The 23,642-nt window shown below is 38.2% G+C and overlaps 1 protein-coding gene across 7 annotated transcripts in view; it reads right to left on the bottom strand.

Moving 5' to 3' along the window:
- LMBR1 (limb development membrane protein 1) overlaps positions 1 to 23,642 on the bottom strand; it is a 293,576-nt gene that overhangs the window by 206,913 nt on the left and 63,021 nt on the right. For 2 of the 7 annotated variants that reach the window (XM_077151231.1, XM_077151229.1), the window contains exons 1-2: positions 12,499 to 12,724; positions 6,222 to 6,294 (exon numbers count right to left, since the gene is read on the bottom strand). The exons of 2 other annotated variants lie outside the window; for them this stretch is intronic. In XM_077151231.1, coding sequence (XP_077007346.1) covers positions 6,222 to 6,294; positions 12,499 to 12,681 — 256 coding nt within the window. In that variant the 5' untranslated portion in view covers positions 12,682 to 12,724. Of the gene's footprint in view, positions 1 to 6,221; positions 6,295 to 12,498; positions 12,725 to 23,642 lie in introns of those variants that run through there. 3 more of the 7 variants (XM_077151241.1, XM_077151282.1, XM_077151267.1) reach the window with 2 other exon arrangements.

Below are 23,642 nucleotides of genomic sequence, written 5' to 3' on the forward strand. Positions count from 1 at the left end.
TGATGGGCTGGTAAGAAGACTGACAAAGAAAAAAGAGAGAGAGTATGCAAATGAACAAATTCAGAAATGAGAAGGGGTACTCTTCCACAGACCCTGAAGAAATAAAAGAAATCATAAGAGGATAGTATGAGCAATTATATGCCAACAAACTATACGACTTAAATGAAATGGGCAAATCCTTGGAAACACACAAACATACTACACTAACTCAGGAAGAAATAGAAGATCTCAAGAAACCACCACAAAGTAAAGAGATTTAAACAGTCATTAAAAAGCTTCCTACATAGAGAAGCCCAGGGCCAGATGGCTTCACAGGGGAATTTTATTCAACATTCAAAAAACAAATTAACACCAATCCTGCTAAAACTTTTCCAAAAAACTAAGGAAAAAAGAACACTACCTAATTCATTTTATGAAGCTAATATCATTTTAATAACAAAACCAAGTAAAGATGCTATAAGAAAGGAAAACTACAGGCCAATCTCCCTAATGAAAATAGATGCAAAAATTCTCAACAAAATACTAGCAAATTGAATCCAACAACACATTAAAAGAATTATACACAACAACCAAGTGGGGTTTATACCAGGAATGCAAAGATGGTTCAAAACAAGAAAATAAATTAATCTAATATAGCACATTAACAAATTGAAAGGGAAAAATCACATGATCATCTTGATAGATGCTGAAAAAGCAGTCAACAAAATTCAACATCCTTTTGTGATTAAATCACTTCAAAAGATAGGAGCCAAAGGTAATATGATAAAGGGCATATATGAAAAACTGATAGTCAGTATTGGACTCAATGGAGAGAGACTGAAAGCATTTCCCCTAAGATTGGGAATGAGACAAGGATGTCTACTGCCACCACTATTATTCAACACTGTACTAGAAGTTCTAGCTAGAGCCATCAGGCAGGAAAAAGAAATAAAAGGCACCCAAGTTAGAAAGGAAGAAGTACAACTTTCATTATTTGCAGATGACATGATACCATACTTGGAAAATTCTAAGAAATCTACCACAAAGTTACTTGACCTAATAAATTCAGCAAGGTGGCTGGATATAAAATTAATTGCAAAAATCAGTTACGCTTCTATACACAAGCAATGACCTAACTGAGGAATTACTTAAGGCAAAAATTCCACTCAAAAGAGTAACTAAAAGAATCAAGCACTGAGGAATAAATGTAACCAGGGACTTAAAGGATTTGTACACAGGAAACTACATAACATTGCCAACAGAAATCAAAGGAGATCTGAATAGGTGGAAAGATATTCCCTGCTCATGGATAGGAAGGCTAAATATAGTTAAGATGTCAATTATACCAAAATTGATCTACAGAGTCAATGCAGTACCAATCAAAATTCCAACAACCTACTTTGAAGCTTGGAAAAGCTAGTTACCAAATTCATCTGGAAGGGAAAGAAAACCCGAAGAGATAAAGACATCCTAAAAAAAAAAAGAACGAAGTGGGAGGATTAACACTTTCTGAATTTAAAACTTATTATAAGGCTACAGAAGTCAAAACAGTGTGTAACTGGCACAAAGATAGAAGTATTGACCAATAAAATCAAACTGAGAATGCAGAAATAGACCACCAAAACTACGGTCAACTGATTTTTGACAAGGCCCCTGTGCTGGTTTGAAAGGATGTATGTCCCCTAGAAAAGCCATGTTTTGATCTAAATCCCTTTTTGTAAAGGCAGAATAATCCCTATTCAATACTGTATGTTTGAATCTGTAATTAGATCATCTCCCTGGAGATGCAACCCAATCAAGAGTAGTTGTTAAGGTGGATTGGGGGAAATGTCTCTCCACCCATTTGGGTGGGTCTTGATTAGTTTCTGAAGTCCTATAAAAGAGGAAACATTTTGGAGAATGAAGGAGATTCAGAGAGAGCAGAGCAGAATGACACAGCCACAAGAAGCAGAGTCCACAAGCCAGGGAACTTTGGAGATGAAGATGGAAAATACCTCCCAGGGAGCTTCATGAAACAGGAAGACAGGAGAAAAAGCTAGCAGATGACACCGTGTTCATCATGTGCCTTTTCAGATGAGAGAGAAACTCTGACTGTGTTCACCATGTGCCCTTCCACTAGAGAGAGAAACCCTGAACTTCATCGGCCTTCCTGAACCACGGTATCTCTACCTGGATGCCTTAGATTGGACATTTCTATAGACCTGCTTTAATTGGGATGTTTTCTCAGCCTTAGAACTGTAAGCTAGCAACTTATTAAATTCCCCTTTTTAAAAGCCATTCTGTTTCTGGAATATTGCATTCTGGCAGCTAACAAACTAGAACAGCCCCCAAATACACTGAATTGGGACAAAGTAGTCTTTCCAATAAATGGACATGGGAAAACTTGATATCAATAGCCAAAAGAATGAAAAAGAGCCATTATCTTCCACCCTATAAAAAATTAACTCAAAGTGCAAACACCTAAATATAAGAAGTAGCACTATAAAGTATCTAGAAGAAAATGTAGGGAAACATCTTCAAGACCTAGTAATATGAGGTAGCTTCCTAACTTTACATTCAAAGCACAAGCAACAAAAGAAACAATAGATAAATGGGAACTCCTCAAAATCAACTGCTTCTGTACCTCAAAAGACTTTGTCAAAAAGGTGAAGAGGCAGCTAACTAAATGGGAGAAAATATTTGGAAATCACACTTTGGACAAAGGTTTGATATCTTGTATATATAAAGAAATCATACAACTCAACAACAAAAGAGCAAACAACCCAATTATAAAATGGGCTAAAGATATGAATAGTCATTTTTCTGAAAAGCAAATACAGATGGCTCAAAAGCACATGAAGAAATGCGCATTTTCATTAGCTGTAAGGGAAATACAAATCAAGACTACAATGAGATACCACCTTATACCTATAAGAATGGCTGCTATTAGCCAATTAACAAACAGGAAACTACAAATGTTGGAAAGGATGTGGAGGAACTGGAACACTTATGCACTGCTGGTAGGAATGTGTAATGGTACAGCCACTATGGAAAACAGTTTGGCAGTTCCTTAGGAAATTAAATATCGCGTTGCCCCATGACCCAGTAATAGCACTACTTGGTATATACCCAGAAGAACTGAAAGCAGTGACACAAACAGACATATGCACACCGATGTGCATAGCAGCACTATTTACAATCGCCAAAAATTGGAAACAATCCAAATGTCCATCAACAGATGAGAGGATTAACAAAATGTGGTATATACATACAATGGAGTATTATGCAGCGGTAAGACAAAATGATCTCCTAAAGCACATGACATGATAGATGAGCCTTAAGGACATAATGCTGAGTGAAATAAGCCAGACACAAAAAGACAGATACTGTATGACTCCACTTTTATGACCATGGTAAAGGTAAAATCAGAGGCTTATAATACAGAATATAAGGGACTTAGAGATACACAGAAGCTAGAGACAGGTGAACTAGGTTAGCCAATGAGGATGACCTCAAATGTAAGAGAATAGATAGAAGTGAAGCTGATTCTCTAGTGGATCTATAAGTAATATTACCATATTGAAGGTGAACATGATTGAAAGGGGTTGTATAGACCTATGTGTCCCATTGATTGACACTAGAAATAAAAATAAATTCTTGCAAGAACTACTTCTAAGGGATGATTCTTGTACAAAGAATGTTTAAGTCCAGGGTACTGGGGGAAACTTCTATTGCATGCTATGGGCTATGTTTAACAGGAAAACATCAGCAAAAGCAGGGGTAAATAAGGTGGGGCGGGACAAGAGTTAAGGGGAGGTTTAGATTTCCTATTTGGTGAGGGTATGTTTATTGGTTATTTTTCTCTGGGAACAATGAAATTATCTAAAATTGAGAGTGTAGATGGACTGTGGACTTTGGACAGTACACATGATGTCTGATGAACGCAGGTGGCTGAAGGATGCACTGACTGAGAAGTAAACTAGCAAATGAAGGTGTATGTATATGATTGAATATTGTACTGCTACAAAAAGGAACAAAGTCATGAGGCATGCAACGATGTGAATGAACCTGTGGGATATCTGGTGAGGCAAAATAAGCCAGAAACGGAAGAACAATTATTGTATGGTTTCCTTTAGAAAAAGCTTATAAGTCTGTAGCTCTTACAGCAGACACACTTAGTCCAGAATAGAATTTATTATTTCTGGATTGTGAGAGGCTGTTTTATATATATATGTATAACTTGGTATTTAGAGATAAGAATGAAGCCAATCAGGTCGGGATTAAGGTAATTCAGAACACAGGGGTAAAGAAGACATTATTTATATTTTTGAACCATACCTACTCTTTGAGACCAAAGGAAGAAAGGTTTATTTTGTCTAGAACCTAAATTTTCTGTAGCACCTGTCAACCTGTCTGGATAGCTCATTTGAACAACTGAAACACAGGGAGCCCAGAATAAGAATGAGGGTCTTTAATCCTGTATAGCTTAATGTAATGCCTTCATATATCTTAGAAGATATTAAGCAGACAATCAAAAAGTATTGACAAAGTCCCTTGAGGGATGAGACAGAAAATATAGAACTATTAAACTCTACCATCAGGAATCCCCTGATACTGTGTCAAACATTAGGGATACCCAAATCAATATGCCAAGCCCTTGATCTTGAGGCTTACTCTTGTGAAGCTTATGTCAGTAGTGGAGAGGCTTAACCTACCTATAGGTATGCCAAAGAGTTACTTCTGGAGGACCTCTTTTGTTGCTCAGATGTAGCTCAGATGTGGCCTTACACTCTCTAAGCCCAACTCTGTAAATGAAATCATTACCCTCACTACTATGTGGGACATGACATCCAGGGGTGAAAGTCTCCCAGGCAGTGTGGGAGATGACTCCCAGGAATGAGTCCAGCCCTGGCACCATGCTATCAACAATGCCATCCTGACCAAAAGGGGGAAAAGAAGTGTAACAAATAAGGTATCTGTGGCTGAGGGAATTCAAATAGAGTCAAGAGGCTACTCTGGAAGTCACTCTTATGCAAGCTTCAGTTAAACATTGCTAACTACCATAACTTGCCAAACCCCAACCAAAACCATTCCTGCCAATCCTAAAGAACACCTAGGGCGTTATATAAGATTCCACAAAGCTTCTATGCACTAGGGTAACATTCCAGAAACCTACAACCTCTAGATGGGTCCCTGGACTAGATAAGTCCTGAAATGCAGAGGGGCCACCCTCTCCAGAACATCAACTAGTTCCATCTCCCATCCATATTATTGATAGCCCCTCCCAACATGAAAAAGTTAGAAAGGGTATAGCCCAAATACTCCTAAAGAGTGTATTTAGGAGAAAGATCAAAGGTGATGGTGGAGTTATATAGAAAAGATAGGGTTTAACAAATGAGTATGACTGCTGAATCATTATATTGGTATTTCTTTCAGTCCTCAGTATCTTAGAGTAAACAGAAGTAAAAACTTGTAATTGTGGAATTGTAAAAAAATAAAAAACTTTCAGGTTTAATGATAATATAATATCAAGGAATCCTTAATACATGAATTCTTAAGTAGTCACATGGAACCTACTATTAGACCAGCATTACAGGAGGAAAGTACCATGTATCAATAGCTGAGATTTAATAGAACCTGCAATTTAATAAAACCCTGACCTAAAAAACTGAATCAGCACAAAGTTCATTAAAAAAAAAGAATAAAAATAGTTCAACTAGGTGATAAGTATATATAAATTAAAAATATAATAACAATACAAGGTAATATATAATTAAAAACTAAATGATATTCTGGAGACACTACATTCTTTTTAGCTTTAGAGAAAGAAACAATATTCTAGCAGTAAGGGAAGGGATTTTGTTATGTTAAGGGTATGGTAGATGGGCAAACAGAATGTTCATAGAGCAAGTCACAAGGAAACAAATATCTTCAAATTCAGGAATTCCCCAGAACTACGTAATCCAGCATCATTCTTAGTTGGACATAGTAACTTTGATAAACAAGGACTTCAGTCTCAGAAGATTACTCTAAGAGTAGCCAAATTCCCTGGATGTCATTTTTAGTGTTTTTAATACCAGGCAACTGCTTATTTCAATCGCCAGGATATTGAATATACTACCAAATTAAAGTGTACTAATACATCCTATATAGCAAGTCCTACCATTTGGCATTATAATAAAAGCTTTAATTAAACCATTTCATATTATAATAAAAATTATAACTTAAAGTTTTATTTATTTAAAAGTTTTGTTTCTAGTTACCTGATTTTCTTTTGTATCTTGTGATGATGAAGTAGGAAACAATGTAGAGAACAGCAAAAAGAAGAAAACATATCTGAAACAAAATAAGTTTAACAGATCATGTGCATTTTTCACATACCAAATTTTTTTAAATAATAAAAATATCCATCTTTGGTTACCCATAACAGTTATGCTGACACAAAAAATTGACAAATCAATGAAAGAGATTCTGTTCCATATAAATTTAATATTTAAATGCATCCTAAATCAATGTGGGGGTGGGAGAGAAGAAGTATTCAATAACTATACCATATAAAAAAATAAATAACAGTTCAACATGAGACTTTTATGTAAAATTTAATTTAGGTCAGATAGTGTGCTGGCTTGAAAGAATTATGTACCCTAGAAAAGCCATGTTTTAATCCTAATCAATCTGTGGGAGCAACCATTTCTTCTAATGCCGATTCAGCACTATAGGTTGGAAACTTGATTAGGTTGCCAGCTCAGAGATGTGACTCGCTCAATTGTGGGAATTAACTTTTGAATAGAGGGAGATGTGACTCCACCCATTCTAGGTGGGTCTTCATTACTTTACTGGAATCCTTTAAAAGAGGAAACATTCTGGAGAAAGCTTGAGAATGAAGAGAGCAGCAGAGACATGAGAACTACAGAGTACACTGGCCAGTGACCTTTGGCGATGAAGGAGAACACCGTGGGGTAATTTCATGAAGTGAGAGGCCTGGAGAGGAAGCTAGAAGACATCACCATGTTCACCATGTGCCTTTTCAGTTGAGAGAGAAACCCTAAACTTCATCAGCCTTTCTTGAGTGAAGGTAACTTCTTGTTGGGGCCTTAACTTGGACATATTTATAGACTTGCTTTAATTGGGACATTTTCTTGGCCTTAGAACTATAAACTAGCAACCTATTAAATTCCCCGCTTTAAAAGTCATTCCATTTCTGGTATATTGCATTCCAGCAGCCAGTAAACTAGAATAGATAGGTATCTGGGGGATGACAGATTAACAATAAAGGATGGAACAATGAACTCGTGATTTCATTAGTCAAAGACTAAATGCACTGAAAATAAAGATTTATCAGTGGTGGTAGACTGTGATAAAAAAGAAAAATAAGGAAATTAAAGACACTGTAAAATGAAACCATTCCAGGTGATGATGACATCTAGATAGTATCCTTATGTGCAATTTCTGAAAAAGAGTTAATGGTCACCTGGTTGGAAGAACAGACTCTGGATCTAGGCAGTGGTCAACATAGTCATCTACAAAATGAAACACTTAGAATGCAGAGGAAACCTGGGAGCCATGTGTCAAAGTTTTCCTAGTACATGCAAGAGTATGGTAAGAGACAATATGGACTGTGATCAAAGGAGGAAAAGACAAGAGCACTGCCTGCTGCTGTAAACCTAAGGATATGTGAAGGACATTGGAGAAACAGGAGAATGTTAACATCACCACTACCTCCTAAAATCCTTTGGAGAGTAGCAGGTTGATAAAAAAGGAAAACCAGTTTTTGGTGAAGAAACAAATGGAGGGAGTTTTCTAAGAAGAAGCTAAGGATGGGGGAAAGTGTTTAAAATACAATGGATGTCTGAGTTAAACTAGAAGAACAATGGGGAAAAAAAAGGGTGACTGTGCAGAAACACAGTGAATTATGAGGTTAAAGATACTAGATGACCAAGAGAATTAATAATTTGTGGCAGAGTCTGAGGATAATTTGAATTTTTTCATTCAACAATTATTTCCTGGCTAACTACATATCAAGCACTATTTTAAAAACTGGAAATTTAGCAGAGAATAAAATAAAGTTCCTGACTTGGCAAAGGGAGTTTACATTCCAGCAGAGGAAGCAAACAATAAATGAACTCAGTAAAAATACTGTGTGACAGATGATGATTAGTATAGAGTTAAGGGAACAGAGAGTGTCAGTAGGGGTTGAGGGGGAAAGCTTCACTAATAAGGTGACATGTGAGAAAGAGTTGAAGGAGAAGAGAGAACAAAACCTGCAGATACCTGGGGAAAGAATATTCCAGGCAAAGAAAACAGTTAAGTGCAAAGGGTCTGAGGAAGTGATGGCTCTGGTATATTAAACAACAAGGGGTAAAATAATAATAATAATAATAATAATGATAATAATAATAATAATAATAAGATAACTCTGGAGAGTAGTGGAACACAGATCACACAGGATTAGTACTACAAATGGTAAAAGTGTGGCTTTTTACCTTCGGTAAGATTGGAATCCACTGTAGTATTTTGAGCGGTGGAACGATACAATCTGATATACCCCAAAAAAATCAGTCTATAGTTACTGTGTGCAAAATAAATTAGAACAGGGCAAGGACAGAAGCAGGGAGACTAGATTAGAAGTTACTGCAATAATACGTCAGAATAGTTACCTCAGAAGAGAGGTAATGGGGCCTGTGTATAGTAGAGTTGTTAAGAAGTAATCAAGTTCTGGATATGTTTTGAAAGCAGACCTGATAGGATCTGCAAGGGTAAAATACAAGGTTCTTAGTCTGAAAAACTAGAAAGAAGGACCTGCCAAATCCTGAGCTGGGAAAGACTATGGAAGGAATAGTTTTAGGGAGAAATAAAAAGTATAGTTTTAGACAATTAAATCTGAAATACATATCACGTACACAGGTGCAGAAGTTGAGTAGACATTTGGATATAAAAATCTATATAATTCAGGGAAATGGCCCAGCTAGAAATTAAAAAAAAAAAAAAAAAAAACTACCTGGTTGTGCTGGTTTGAAACTGTTGTATACCCCAGAAAAGCCATGTTCTTTAATCCCAATTCAATATGTTGGGTGAGATCTTTTTTATTAAATTATTTCCACAGAGATGTGTCATCCCCATTTGTGAGTGGGACCTTTTGATTAGGTGATTTCCATGGAGATGTGTCTCTACCCTTTCAAGAAGGGGTCACTTACTGGAGTCCTTTGAGAGAGAACCATTTTGGAAAAAGCTTGAGAGCCCATACAGCTACAGACTTCTGAAGATGAAGATAGAAAACTCCCCCAAAGAAATGAGAGGCCAAAGACCCCAGTAGAGGCCAGCCCCATGTCTTCCCAGCTGACAGAGGTGTTCCGGATTCATCGACCTTTCTTGAATCAAGGTATCTTTCCCTGGATGCTTTAGTTAGAACATTTTTATAGCCTTAGAAATGTAAACTTGCAACTTAATAAATTCCCTTTTTTAAAGCCACTCCATTTCTTACATATTGCATTCCAGCAGTTTAAGCAAACAAATACACTAGTGGATTCCAAGAACTGGAATCATCAGGATATAGATGATATTTAAAGCCGTAAGAGTAGATGAGATTACCATCCCAGGAAATGAATGTAGCCAGAGAAGAAAAGTCTGGGAGCAGAGCCCTGGGGTTCTCAAATATTTAGAGATGATCTAGATGAGAAGGAATCTGCAAAAGCTGACTGAAAAGCAGCAACCAGCAAGATAGAAGGCAAACCAAGAGACTGTAAGGTCTTGAAAGCCAAGTGAAGAAAGTTTTTCTAGGAAAAGGGAACAATCAATGGTGTCTAATGCTACTGGCAGGCCAAGAAGGTGAGGGCTGAGAACTGACAATTAGATTTAGCAACCTAGAGGCCATTGGTGATCTTGACAAGAGTTATTTTTCTGAAGTAATGGAGGCAAAACCCTGTTTCAAGTAGACTGAGAGGAAAGGAATTGGAAACAAAATTACAAGCAGACAATTCTTTCGAAGAACTATTATAAAAGGAGCAAAGGAAATGTGAAGGGGAATATGAATTAGGATTTTTGTAAGGTAAGAAAAGTTACTGGTTTTATGAACAATCTAATAGAGAAAAAAAAAACTGATGCAAGAGAGAAAGAGTAATGTTGCTGAAGCCATGTATTCAACTGAGGAGCTAGCATTAGAAACAAAGTGTTCAAGTGAGGGGTTAGACTTAGATAAAATGTACTACAGCAAAAAGGAGGAGGAGGAGGCCAAGAAGAAAACGAATATTTTAGTTCAGTTGCAGGTAGGTAAGTGGATGTGTGGTGGGAGCAACAAGACTTTCTCTTTTGATAGCTTCAGTTTTCTCAGTGAAACAAAAACAAGTTAATCAAATGAGTCATATATGGAGAATGAGGAGAGAGAAAGTGTGTAAACCACATAGAAGAATGGGAGAATAAACGGCCTAGAAGAAATAAGAGAAATGAACAGCAAGGTGAGATTAAATGGCCTATATAGTTCCAGGCAAGCCCAAGCTGAAAACTTAAATCAATACTGGGGGGCTGATGATGCTATACAACATGATAGCCTGATTCTTAGATGCTGAGACAGATGCAAATAGAATCCCCTGAAAACATTTACAGACATCACCCTATTCTCTCCTCTGCTTTACAACCAAGCTCTTCAAAATAACAGCTTACATTTACAAACTCCCACTTTTTCACCACTCATTCACTCTTCTAACCACCACTCTTCTAATCTGATGTCTACCATCAACCAACTAAAAATGTTCTGGCATTGGTCAGTAATGCCCTAACTACCAGTTACACATTTCATGATTTTATTTGACCATTAAGCAGCAATTAATAGTGTTAATTTCCCTTGACTTCTGTATCAGCAATCTTTGTCCTACTCTGATTGTGCTTCCACTAACTTTTTCTTCACTAGCTTCTTTTCCTGCCAGCCTTGAAACATTGTTCTCTAGGATTTCTGGGCTCTATTCTCATTCCATAAACTCTTTATAGGTAACCTTATCTGCTCCCATGATTTTAACTATCAACTATGTATCAGTGGCTCAAGTGCTATTTTCTCTGGGAAGTCTTCTAGATTTTCCTGACTAGGTCTGTCTTCATATCACGAGGTTTCCTTTGATTGGTCACATATGCAATTTTACATGCTTTGTGTTTGATCAATGTTTGTTTTTCCTACTCATACATAAACTCAGTGAGGGAAGGGAAGGTACCTATTTTCACCTACCTTTGCATTCCCAGAATGTAAACTAGCATGGTACTGCTGAATGAATAGCAGGCATCCAATAAATATTTGGTGAATAAATGTATGGATATCTTATAAAAATCTCAAACTAAACCTTTGTAAATTTAATATCATTTTTCATAACACTGTTTTAATTCCTTTCCTCTGCCATATTCGCAGAAATAAACTGTCTCCTGTCTTCTCAAATCACCAGTACTAGATAGCATCAGGGACTCTTTAGCGCCTCTCACCCAAAATCCAAAACGTCACCAACACATATCAATTCTCTTCTTAACTTTCCCTCAAACTTCTGCACTCCACCTAACCCCACAGAATTCCCACTACCCTAATTTAACCCTAAGGTAGACAGAATTCTAAAATGGCTCCCAAGATTTGCCATTCTGTTGATACACATGTCCTGCATAATCCTCAGAATGTAGTTATGATGTAATTATGATGGGTTTATTACCATAATGTAATACGTAATCCTCAGAATGTAAATATGATGGGTTTTATTACCATAATTAAGTTATTTTTACATGGCAGAGTTGGCTTCAACTCTGGGTGGTCCTAACCTAACCAGATGAGTCCTTTAAAAGCAGAGAGTTTTCTCTAGCTGGTCACAGAAGGGAGGTCATCTTTCAAAATGTGAGAAAGATTAAATGTGTCATTGCATTGCTGACTTGAAGATGGTGGGGACCTTGTAGTCAGGAATGTGTGTAGCCTCTAGAAGTTGATAGCAGTCCCCAGCTGCTAGCCAGCAAGGAAACATGGACCTCAGTCCTACAATTCCAAAGAACTGAATTCTGCCAACAAGAATGAGTTTAGGATAGACTTCCAGGGAAGATGGTGGAGCAGAGAGCCCCAGAAATCACTATTTCCTCAAAAATAAATACTAAACAGGCAGAACTGTCTGAAACAATTGTTATGGGGCCCTGGAAGCCAGAATAACACTGTACAGCACCCAAGAAAGAACAAAGGGAAGAACCTGAGAAACTGCAGTAAAGAACTGTGAGTAGATAGCTCCCAGCAGCGGCTGCCAGCATATCACCCACTCTCAAAGCAAGGCAGGCCACTATGGGGACCAGCCCATGGTTAGCTGCTATAGAAGAAAGGGACATAAAAATAATCTTCCCCAAAAGCAGGTGCCATGGTAATGAGGAGGCACAGCAAGCAGTGATCATGGATTTTGATTAGAAAATTTGGATCACTGGGTGCCAGCTCTGAATTACTGTCCCAACTTGCCCAAGACAAAAATAAATGCACACCTTGTTTCAACCCCTCCCACAACAAGGGTAAAGTCCTTGCAGGTTTAAAAAACACAATGTTACCTTAAGAGACCTGCTGGGAACATTTGCTAATGGATGCAATCTGCTGGGCAGGCCAGGAAAGTACAGGTTCAGGGAGCCATCAAAAAAGGCTTTTGCAGTCTTTTCTGACCCTCTATCCAGGGCTCTCTGGAGCTGGTCTGAGCCCCCTTCATGGGTACCAGACCCGCTGGGAAATACTGACATGGGAAAGTCCTTTCCAGGATGATCTTCCTCCAGTCAAAAGCAGCTAGAGAAAACAAAGGAGAGTTAAAGAAAAGAAAAAAAAAAACATAGAGGTAAAACAAAAACAAACAGAACAGATCAAAATTATCAGAGAAGGAACATAGGAAAGGAAGCTTTCTATTGGAGGTGAATCAGTTGCATAATAGTGGAATATTAAAAATTATACCACATTTCCAAGACAAGAATCAGATTTTAAAAGGGTTGAAAAAATCTTATCAAACACAGGCAATTTAAAGGTCCAGAATAAATTGAAGCAAGTGTGAAAGAAGAACCTGAACACAAAGCCAATCAAAAATAAAACCCTAAGAGAGAGAAACTGGTCTTTAAAGTAAATCCACCAAGATAATCAGATGCCTAGACATCAGCAAAAAATTACAAGTCATATCAAGAAAAAGGAAGAAATGGCCCAGTCAAAGGAACAAATAAAAACTTCAGAAGCACAGAATAAGGAACAACTAATCAAACATATTCAAACAAATCTTCTAAATTGATTCAGGGAGATGAAGGAAAATATGGCTAAAGATATAAATGATATAAAGAAGAAATTGATACAAAATTGTTAAAATAACCAAAAAAAGAGATCGGGCATCAATTTGAGATTAAAAAGAAGCCACTCCAGTTGAGACTAAAGTAAATAAGAATACGGGGCAAAGGATGAGAGAGCATGTACTCTAGAGCTTCACCTACTATGAGACCAAAGGCAGAGAGCGTTACTGTGTCTACACCTAAATTTTCTGTAACACACAATCTAAATAAACCTATCTGGATAACTTTTTTAAATAACCTAAACACATGGAGCCCAGAACTGGAACAAGGCCTTGTAATTCTGTACAGCTTACTGTAATACTTGGATACATCCCTAACTATGCTGGGCTGATAACTAAAAAGTATTGGAAGAGTTCCTTGAAGAACTGGAGGAAAAATATGGAACTATTGAACTTTCCCATCTGGGAAAACCCCAGGTATGCTCTTAAGTATTAGGGAATCACAAGAAAAGAGGCCAAATCCTTGATTTTGAGGCTTGCCCTTATAAAACTTATTTTTGCAATAGAGAAGCTAAGACTACCTATAATTAGGCCTAAGAGTTACTCCTAGGAAACTTCTTTTGTTGCTCACATGTGGCCTCTCTCTCTCTCTTTATGCCCAACTCTGCAAGGAAAATCATTACCCTTCCTCCTACATGGACATGACATTCAGGGGTGAAAAGTCTCCCTGACAACATGCGATATGACACCCAGGGAAGAGCCTAGCCCTGGCACCTTGGGATCGACAATGCCTTCCAGACCAAAGGGGGAAAAGAAGTGTAACAAAACAAGATAGCAATGACTAAGAGAGGTCAAATAGAGTAGAGAGGCTATTCTAGAGGCTACTTGTGCAGGTTTGGAAGGATTAAAAGCCATGTTTTAATCTAAATCTCATTTCATAAAGGTAGAAAAATCCCTATTCAATACTGTATGTTTGAAACTGTAATCAGATCATCTCCCTGGAGATGTGATTTAATCAAGAGTGGTTGTTAAGCTGGATTAGGTGACACTAAGGCCCACCAATTGGGTGGGTCTTCTTAAGTTTCTGGAGTCCTATAAAAGAGGGAAACATTTTGGAGAATGAAAGAGATTCAGAGAGAGCAGAGCAGAAAGACATAGCCACAAGAAGCAGAGTCCACCAGCCAGCAATCTTTGGAGACAAAGAAAAAACATGCCTCCAGGGGAGCTTCATGAAACAGGAAGCCAGAGAAGCTAGCAGAAGACGCCGTGCACACCATGTGCCCTTCCAGATGAGAGAGGAACCCTGACCTTGTTCACCATGTGCATTTCCAGATGAGACAGAAACCCTGACTGTATTCGCCATGTGCCTTCTCACCTGAGAAAGAAAGCCTGAACTTCATCGGCCTTCTTGAACAAAGGTATCTTTCCCTGGATGCCTTGGATTGGACATTTCTATAGACTTGTTTTAATTGAGACATTTTCTCAGCCTTAGAACTGCAAACGACCAACTTATTAAATTCCCCTTTTTAAAAGCCATTCCATTTCTGGTATATTGCATTCTGGCAGCTAGCAAACTAGAACACTACTTCTTATGCAAGTTTAGACTAGATATTACCAGGTTTGATACACCCCAACCAACATCATTCCTTTTAATCCTAAAGAACACCTAGGGAGTAGGAGGAGCCAAGATGGTGGCTTAGCAAGGTATGGGATTTAGTCCATCCTCCAGAACAGCTACAAAATAACAAGGAACAGTACAGAACAGCTTCTGCGGCCACATCAGTGACCAGACACACAGCATACCCCAGTCTGGATCAGCTGGACTGGCTGCGAGCCCCCCCAGAACCATGAGTTCCCCAAGCCACGGCAGCAGGTGCCCCTCCCCCACAAGCTGCTTCCCAGAGAGGAAAGGAAAGAGACCTTACCAGTAGCATGGGCCAAGCACAACTAAGCTTCAACTGTGGAATTAATTTACAAATTCTGACTACTAAAAATAGGCCCCAGCCTAGGTGACCCTGGTCAATGTGGAGGTCACTGATTGTGGCCCCAGTGTTAAGAGGGCAGGGCTGACAGGAAAAAAAAAACAAAACAGAGGTGTTTGTGGCTGTTTGTATGGAGGCTTGACTGCCTTTGGATGCAGCAGCACGGCTTCTCAGGCTGCAACTGCCCCAGGCATTGGCAGAAACAAGCTTATTTGAGAGCTTGCCTGGAGCTGGTGTCTTCCCCAGGGGAGGGGTGAGGCCCAACTCAGGTGGAATCCCTCCCTCAAGGAATTCAGACACCAGGGCTAGGTAATTTGAAGCCATTAAAACCAGCCTACAACCTCTCCTCTATCTCCACCATGCCCCCAGCAGGGAGAGTCTGCCAAAGTTAACGATACCACATCATCTCATGCTGGTGGGACCTGCAGGCAGACAAGTGCCACATACTGGGCAAGATAAGAAAAACAGAGTCCAGAGACTTCACAGGAAAGTCTTTGAAACTGCTGGGTCTCACCCTCAGGGAAAACTGAGGCAGGTGACTCTTTCCTCCTAAAAGGAGGCCAGTTTGGTCTGGGAAAATCTGGCTGGGGTATATAATACCTAAGTAGACCATCCTAAGGGTGGGGGAGGGAAAAGGCACCATACAGGCAGGGCAAGAAACAAAAACTGAAAAATTCTCCTCTGTTAAACAAAACCTAAGCTAGTGGTCCAGAAAAATCTGAACTGAATGTCAAAGAACAGACAGACAACAAACTCATCCAACAAGAAAACCCTAGGTAAAAGAATTGAAAACAATCTCTAGAATAAACTAATTAAGGTAATTAAATGCCTAGATGCCAGCAAAAAATAACAAATCACACTAGGAAAATTGAAGATAGGCCAGTCAAAGGAACAAACCAACAATTCAAACGAGATACAGGAGTTGAAACAATTATTTCAGAATGTACGAACAGACATGGAAAACCTCACCAAAAATAAATCAATGAATTGAGGGAGAATATAAAGAAGGAAAGGAATGAACAAAAAGAAGAAATCGAAAGTCTGAAAAATCAAATCACAGAACTTATGGGAATGAAAGGCACAGAAGAGATGAAAAAAAAACAATGGAAACCTACAATCTTAGATTTCAAGAGGCAGAAGATAGGATTACTGAACTTGAGTACGGAACATCTGAAATCTGACAAGCAAAAGAAAATATAGGGAAGATAATGGAAAAATATGAGCAGGTACTCAGGGAATTGAATGACAATATGAAGCGCATGAATATATGTGTTTTGGGTGTCCCAGGAGAAGAAAAGGGATAAGGAGGAGAAAAACGAATGCAGGAAATTATCACAGAAAATTTCCCAACTCTTATGAAAGACATAAAATTACAGATCCAAGAAATGCAGAGTACCCCAAAAAGAATACATCCAAATAGACGTACTCCAAGACACTTACTAATCAGAATGTCAGAGGTCAAAGAGAAAGAGAGAATCTTGAAAGCAGCAAGAGAAAAGCAATCCATCACACACTACGGAAGCCCAATAAGACTATGCGTAGATTTCTCAGCTGAAACCATGGAGACAAGAAGATAGTGGAATGGTATATTTTAATTCCTAAAAGAGAAAAACTGCCAAGAATTCTATATCCAGCAAAATTGTCCTTCAAAAATGAGGGAGAAATTTTTAAATTTTCAGACAAAAAATCACTGGGAGAATTTGTGATGAAGAGACTGGCTCTGCAAGAAATACTAAAGTGAACACTGAGAGAGACAAATAAGAAGACAGGAGAGAGAGATGTGGAGAAGAGTGTAGAAATGAAGACTATCAGTAAAGGTAAAAAGAAGAAAAATTAGATCTGACATATAAAATCCAAAAGGCAAAATGGTGGAAGAAAGCACTACCTGTACAGTAATAACACTAAATGTTAATGGATTAAACTCCCCAATCAAAAGACACAGACTGACAGAATGGATTAAAAAACAAGACCCATCTATTTGCTGTCTACAGGAAACACATCTTAGACCCAAGGATAAACATAGGTTGAAAGTGCAACATTGGGAAAAGATATTTCATGCAAATAACAATCAGAAAAGAGCAAGAGCAGCTATACTAACATCTAACAAATTAGACTTCAAATGTAAAACAGTTAAAAGAGACAAAGGACACTATGTATTAATAAAAGGAACAATTCAAGAAGAAGACATACCAATCATAAAAATATTTATGCACTGAGCCAGAATGCTCCAAAATACATGAGGCAAACACTGAAAAGAGAAATAGACGCATCTACCATAATAGTTGGAGACTTCAATTCCACACTCTCATCAATGGACAGAACATCTAGACAGAGGATCAATAAAGAAACAGAGAATTTGAATAACACAAAAAATGAGCTACACTTAACAGACATTTATAGTACATAACACCCCACAACACAGGTTACACGTTTTTCTCAAGTGCTCATGGATCATTCTTAAGGATAGACCATATGCTGGGTCACAAAGCAAGTCTCAATAAATTTTAAAAGATTGAAATCATACAAAGCACTTTCTCAGATCATACAGGAATGAAAAATAGGCAGAAATTGGAAATTTCTCCCTATTAATGGAAATCAATGATAGGCAGAGTGCCAGAAACCCAAAAATATGTGGAGGCACAACAACACACTCTTAAACAACCAGTGGGTCCAGGAAGAAATTATAAGAGAAATCAGTAAATATCTCGAGGCAAATGAAAATGAAAACACAACATATGAACACGTATGGGATGCAGCAAAGGCAGTGCTAAGAGGGAAATTTATTGCCCTAAATGCCTATATCGAAAAAGAAGAAACAGCAAAAATCGAGAATTAACAGTCCACTTGGAAGAACTAGAGAAGAACAGCAAACTAACCCCAAAGCAAGCAAAAGGAAAGAAAGAATGAAGATTAGAGCAGAAGTAAATGAAATTGAGAACATGAAAACAACTGAGAAAATCAACAAAACCAGAAGCTGGTTCTATGAGAAAATCAGTAAGATTGATGGACGCTTAGCAAAATTGACAAAAAGAAGAGAGAGGTTGCAAATAAATAAGATAAGAAATGGAAGAGGAGACATAACCACTGATCTCACAGAAATAAAGGAAGGTAATGACAGGATACTATGAACAACTTTATGCTAATAAACACGATAATGTAGATGAAATGGACAACTTTCTAGAAAGGGATGAACAACCAACTTTGATTCTAGAAGAAATAGACAACCTCAACAAACCAATCGCAAGTAAAGAAATTAAATCAGTTATTAAGAACCTCCCCAAAAAGAAAAGTCCAGGACCAGATGGCTTCAAAGGTGAATTCTACCACACATTCCAGAAAGAACTAGTACCAATCTTGCTCAAACTCTTCAAAAAATTGAAGATGAGGGAAAACTACCTAACTCATTCTACAAAGCCAACATCACCCTCATACCAAAGTCAGACAAAGATATTACAAGAAAAGAAAACTACAGACCAATCCCCCTAATGAACATAGATGCAAAAGTCCTCAACAAAATTCTAGCAAATTGAATCCAGCAACACATTAAAAGAATTATACATCATGACCAAGTAGGATTCATCCCAGGTATGCAAGGATGGTTCAACATAAGAAAATCAATTAATGTAATACACAATATCAACAAATCAAAGCAGAAAAATTACATGATCATCTCAAATGATGCAGAAAAGGTATCTGACAAAATTTAACATCCTTTCCTGTTGAAAACATTTCAAAGGATAGGAATAGAAGGGAACTTCCTTAAAATGATAAAGGGAATATATGAAAAACCCACAGCTAACATCATCCTCAATGGGGAAAAACTGAAAACATTCCCCCTAAGATCAGGAACAAGACAAGGATATCCACTATCACCACTGTTATTCACCATTGTGTTGGAAGTTCTAGCCAGAGCAATTAGACAAGAAAAAGAAATACAAGGCATCAAAATTGGAAAGGAAGAAGTAAAACTCTCACTGTTTGCAGATGATATGATACTGTGTTCTAGTTTGCTAGCTGCCAGAATGCAATATACCAAAAACGGAATGGCTTTTAAAAGGGGAAATTTAATGAGTTGCTAGTTTACAGATCTAAGGCCGAGAAAATGTCCCAATTAAAACAAGTCTATAGAAATGTCCAATCAAAGGCATCTGGGAAAAGATACCTTGGTTCAAGAAGGCCGATGAAGTTCAGGGTTTCTCTCTCATCTGGAAAGGCACATGGCGAACGCAGTCAGGGCTTCTCTCTCGGCTGGAAGGGCACATGGCAGACATGGTGTCATCTGCTAGCTTACTCTCCTGGCTTCTGGTTTCATGAAGCTCCCCGGGAGGCATTTCCCTTCTTCATCTCCAAAGGTCGCTGGCTGGTGGACTCTCTGCTTTGTAGTGTTGCAGCATTCTCTGCCCTCTCTGAGTCTCTCATTCTCCAAAATGTTTCCTCTTTTATAGGACTTCAGAAACTAATCAAGACCCACTCAGATGGGTGGAGACATGTCATCCCCTAATCCAGTTTAACAACCGTTCTTAACTAAATCTCATCAACCAGGGAGAGGATCCCATCACAGTCCCAAATACACAGCATTGAATAGAGACTATTCTACCTTTAAGAAATGGGATCCATATTAAAACATGGCTTTTCTTAGGGGGCATACTTCCCTTCAAACCAGCACATACTGTATGTCGAAAACCTCGAAAAATCCACAGCAAAACTACTGGAGCTAATAAATGAGTACAGCAAAATGGCAGGTTACAAGACAAACACACACAAAAGTCTGTACTGTTTCTATACACTAGTAATGAACAATCTGAGGAGGAAATCAAGAAAAAACTTCCATTTACAATTGTAACCAAAAGAATAAAATATTTAGGAATAAATTTAAAGAGACAAAAGACCTATACAAAGAAAACTACAAGAAATTGTTAAAAGAAATCCCAGAAGACCTAAATAGATGGAAGGGCATACCGTGTTCATGGATAGGAAGACTAAATATAGTTAAGATGTCAGTTCTACCTAAATCGATTTACAGATTCAATGCAATACCAATTAAAATCCCAACTTACTTTTCAGAAATAGAAAAACCAATATCCAAATTTATCTGGAAAGGCAGGGTGCCCCGAACAGCTAAAAGTATCTTGAGAAAAAAAAAATGAAGTCAGAGTTCTCACGCTATCTGACTTTATGGCATATTATGAAGCTACAGTGGTCAAAACAGCATGGTACTGGCATAAAGACAGATATACTGACCAATGGAATAGAATAGAGTGTTCGGATGTAGACCCTCTCATCTATGGACAACTGATCTTTGATAAGGCAGTCAAGCCAACTCACCTGGGACAGAACAGTCCTTCAATAAATGGTACCTAGAGAACTGGATATCCATATGCAAAAGAATGAAAGAAGACCCATATCTCACACCCTATACAAAAATTAACTCAAAATGGATCAAAGACCTAAACGTTAGATCTAAGACCATAAAACTTTTAGAAGAAAATGTAGGGAAATAACTTACAAATCTTATACTAGGAGGCGGTTTTCTATACCTTATACCCAAAGCAAGAGCATTGAATAAATAAATAAATAAATGGGAACTCCTCAAAATTAAACACTTTTGCACATCAAAGAACTTCGTCAAGAAAGTAAAAAGACAGCCTACACAATGGAAATGATATTTGGAAATGATATATCAGATAAAGGTCTAGTATTCAGAATTTATAAAGAGATTGTTCAACTCAACAACAAAAACACAGCCAACCCAATTACAAAATGGGCAAAAAAGACTTGAATAGATACTTCTCAGAAGAGGAAATACAAATGGCCAAAAGGCACATGAAGAGATGCTCAATGTCCCTGGCTATTAGAGAAATGCAAATCAAAACCACAATGAGATATCATCTCACACCCACGAGAATGGACATTATCAATTAAACAGAAAATGACAAATGCTGGAGAGGATGTGGAGAAAGAGGCACACTTACCCACTGTTGGTGGGAATGTCAAATGGTACAACCACTGTGGAAGGCAGTTTGGCGGTTCCTCAAAAAGCTAAATACAGAATTGCCATATGACCCAGTAATACCATTGCTGTTATCTACTCAGACGACATGAGGGCAAGGACACAAACAGACATTTGCACACCAATGTTTATAGCAGCATTATTTACAATTACAAAGAGATGGAAACAGCCAAAATGTCCATCAACAGACTAGTGGCTAAACACACTGTGGTATATACATACGATGGAATATTATGCAACCATGAGACAGAATAAAGTTATGAAGTAAGTAACAACATGGATGGACCTTAAGGACACTATGCTGAGTGAGATTAGCCAGAAATAAAAGGACAAAAACTGTATGGTCTCACTGATATGAACTGACATTAGTGAATAAACTTGGAGAATTTCATTGGTAACAGAGATCATAAGGAGGTAGAAATAGGGTAAGATTGTTCTAGTTTGCTAGCTGCCAGAATGCAATATACCAGAAACGGAATGGCTTTTTAACAAGGAGAATTTAATAAGTTGCTAGTTTACAGTTCTAAGGCCGAGAAAATGTCCCAATTAAAACAAGTCTATAGTAATGTCCAATCAAAGGCATCCAGGGAAAGATATCTTGGTTCAAGAAGGCCAATGAAGTTCAGGGTTTCTCTCTCATCTGGAAAGGCACATGGCAAACACAGTCAGTTTCTCTCTCGGTTGGAAGGGCGCATGACAAGCAAGGCATCACCTGCTACTTTCTCTCCTGGCTTCCTGTTTCATGAAGCTCCCCAGGAGGCATTTTCCTTCTTCATCTCCAAAGGTTGCTGGCTTGTGGACTCTGCTTCGTAGTGCTGCAGCATTCTCTGCTCTCTCTGAATCTCTCTCTCCAAAATGTTTCCTCTTTTACAGGACTTCAGAAACTAATCAAGACCCACTCAGATGGGTGGAGACATGTCATCCCCTAATCCAGTTTAACAACCATTCTTGACTAAATCACATCAACCAGGGAGATGATCTCATTACAGTTTCAAATATACAGTATTGAATAAGGATTATTCTACCTTTAAGAAATGGGATTTATATCAAAACATGGCTTTTCTTAGGGGGGCATACTTCCTTTCAAACCAGCACAAAGATATTGGGTAATAGGAGCTGAAGGGATACAGCTTGTGCAACAGGACTGAATGTAAAAACTCAGAAATAGACAGCACAATACTACCTAACTGTAATACAATTATGTTAAAACACTGAATGAAGCTGAATGTGAGAATGACCGAGGGAGGAGGGCTGGGGACACAAATCTTTTCAGAAAGAAAGATGATAAAGACTGAGATGGTTTAATTTAAGAATGCCTAGAGTGTATAAGGATAGTGACTAAATGTACAAATTTTAAAAATGTTTTTGCATGAGGAAGAACAAAGGAGTGTCATTACTGCAGGGTACTGAAAATAGATGGTAATTAATATTTTAAAATTTTACCTTATGTGTGAGACAAAAGCAAAAAAATTTTATTTGGTACAAAATTTATATGTTGACTAGTGCATTTCCTAATATAACTTTGTAGACAGCGTAACTGAACACCATAAGTACATGGAACCTTGAGTAGGATATGAGATTTTGTTGGTTTGTCCAGAGTGGTGCCCGGATAAATTCCAGAGTGATTTGAACAGTGAATAAAGGAGTGTTTGCAAAGTCCCCTTTGGGGAATGGTGAGAAAGGGGGATAATTCTACTTCCCCAAGTTCAATTCTTGATATTCTCACAAGCAATGTGGACAGTAAAAGCTATAGGCTGAGTCCCCAATCTTGGAGTTTGTTCATATGAAACTTAACCCCACAAAGGATAGGCCAAGCCTACTAAAAATTAGGCCTAAGAGTCACCCCCAAGAGAACCTCTTTTGTTGCTCAGATGTGGTCTCTCTCTCCAGCCAATACAACAAGCAAACTCCCCACCCTTCCCCTGTATGCGTGGGACATGACTCCCAGGGGTGTGGACCGTCCTGGCAATGTGGGACAGAAATCCTGGGGTGGGCTGAGATTCAGCATCAGGGGATTGAGAAAAACCCTGGAATGGGCTGGGACTCAGCATCAGGGGACTGAGAAAACCTGGCCAGGGGCAGGAAGAGACAAAATAAAGTGTCAATGGCTGAGAGATTTCAAACAGAGTCAAGAGGTTGTCCTGGAGGTTATTCTTACGCACTAAATAAATATCACCTTGTTAGTCAAGATGTAGTGGAGAGGCTGGAGGGAACTGCCTGAGGATGTGGAGCTGTGTTCCAGTAGCCATGTTTCTTGAAGATGATTATATAATGATATGGCTTTTACAGTGTGACTGTGTGATTGTGGAAACCTTGTGTCTGATGCTCCTTTTATCTACCTTATCAAAAGACAAGTAGAACATACGGAATGAAGATGAATAATAGGGGGAACAAATGTTAAAATAAATTTAGAGTGAGATGCTGGTGGTCAGTGGGGGGGAGGGG

The sequence above is a fragment of the Tamandua tetradactyla genome, chromosome 1 (genome assembly GCF_023851605.1).
Source record: "Tamandua tetradactyla isolate mTamTet1 chromosome 1, mTamTet1.pri, whole genome shotgun sequence".
NCBI classification, from domain to species: Eukaryota; Metazoa; Chordata; class Mammalia; order Pilosa; family Myrmecophagidae; genus Tamandua; species Tamandua tetradactyla.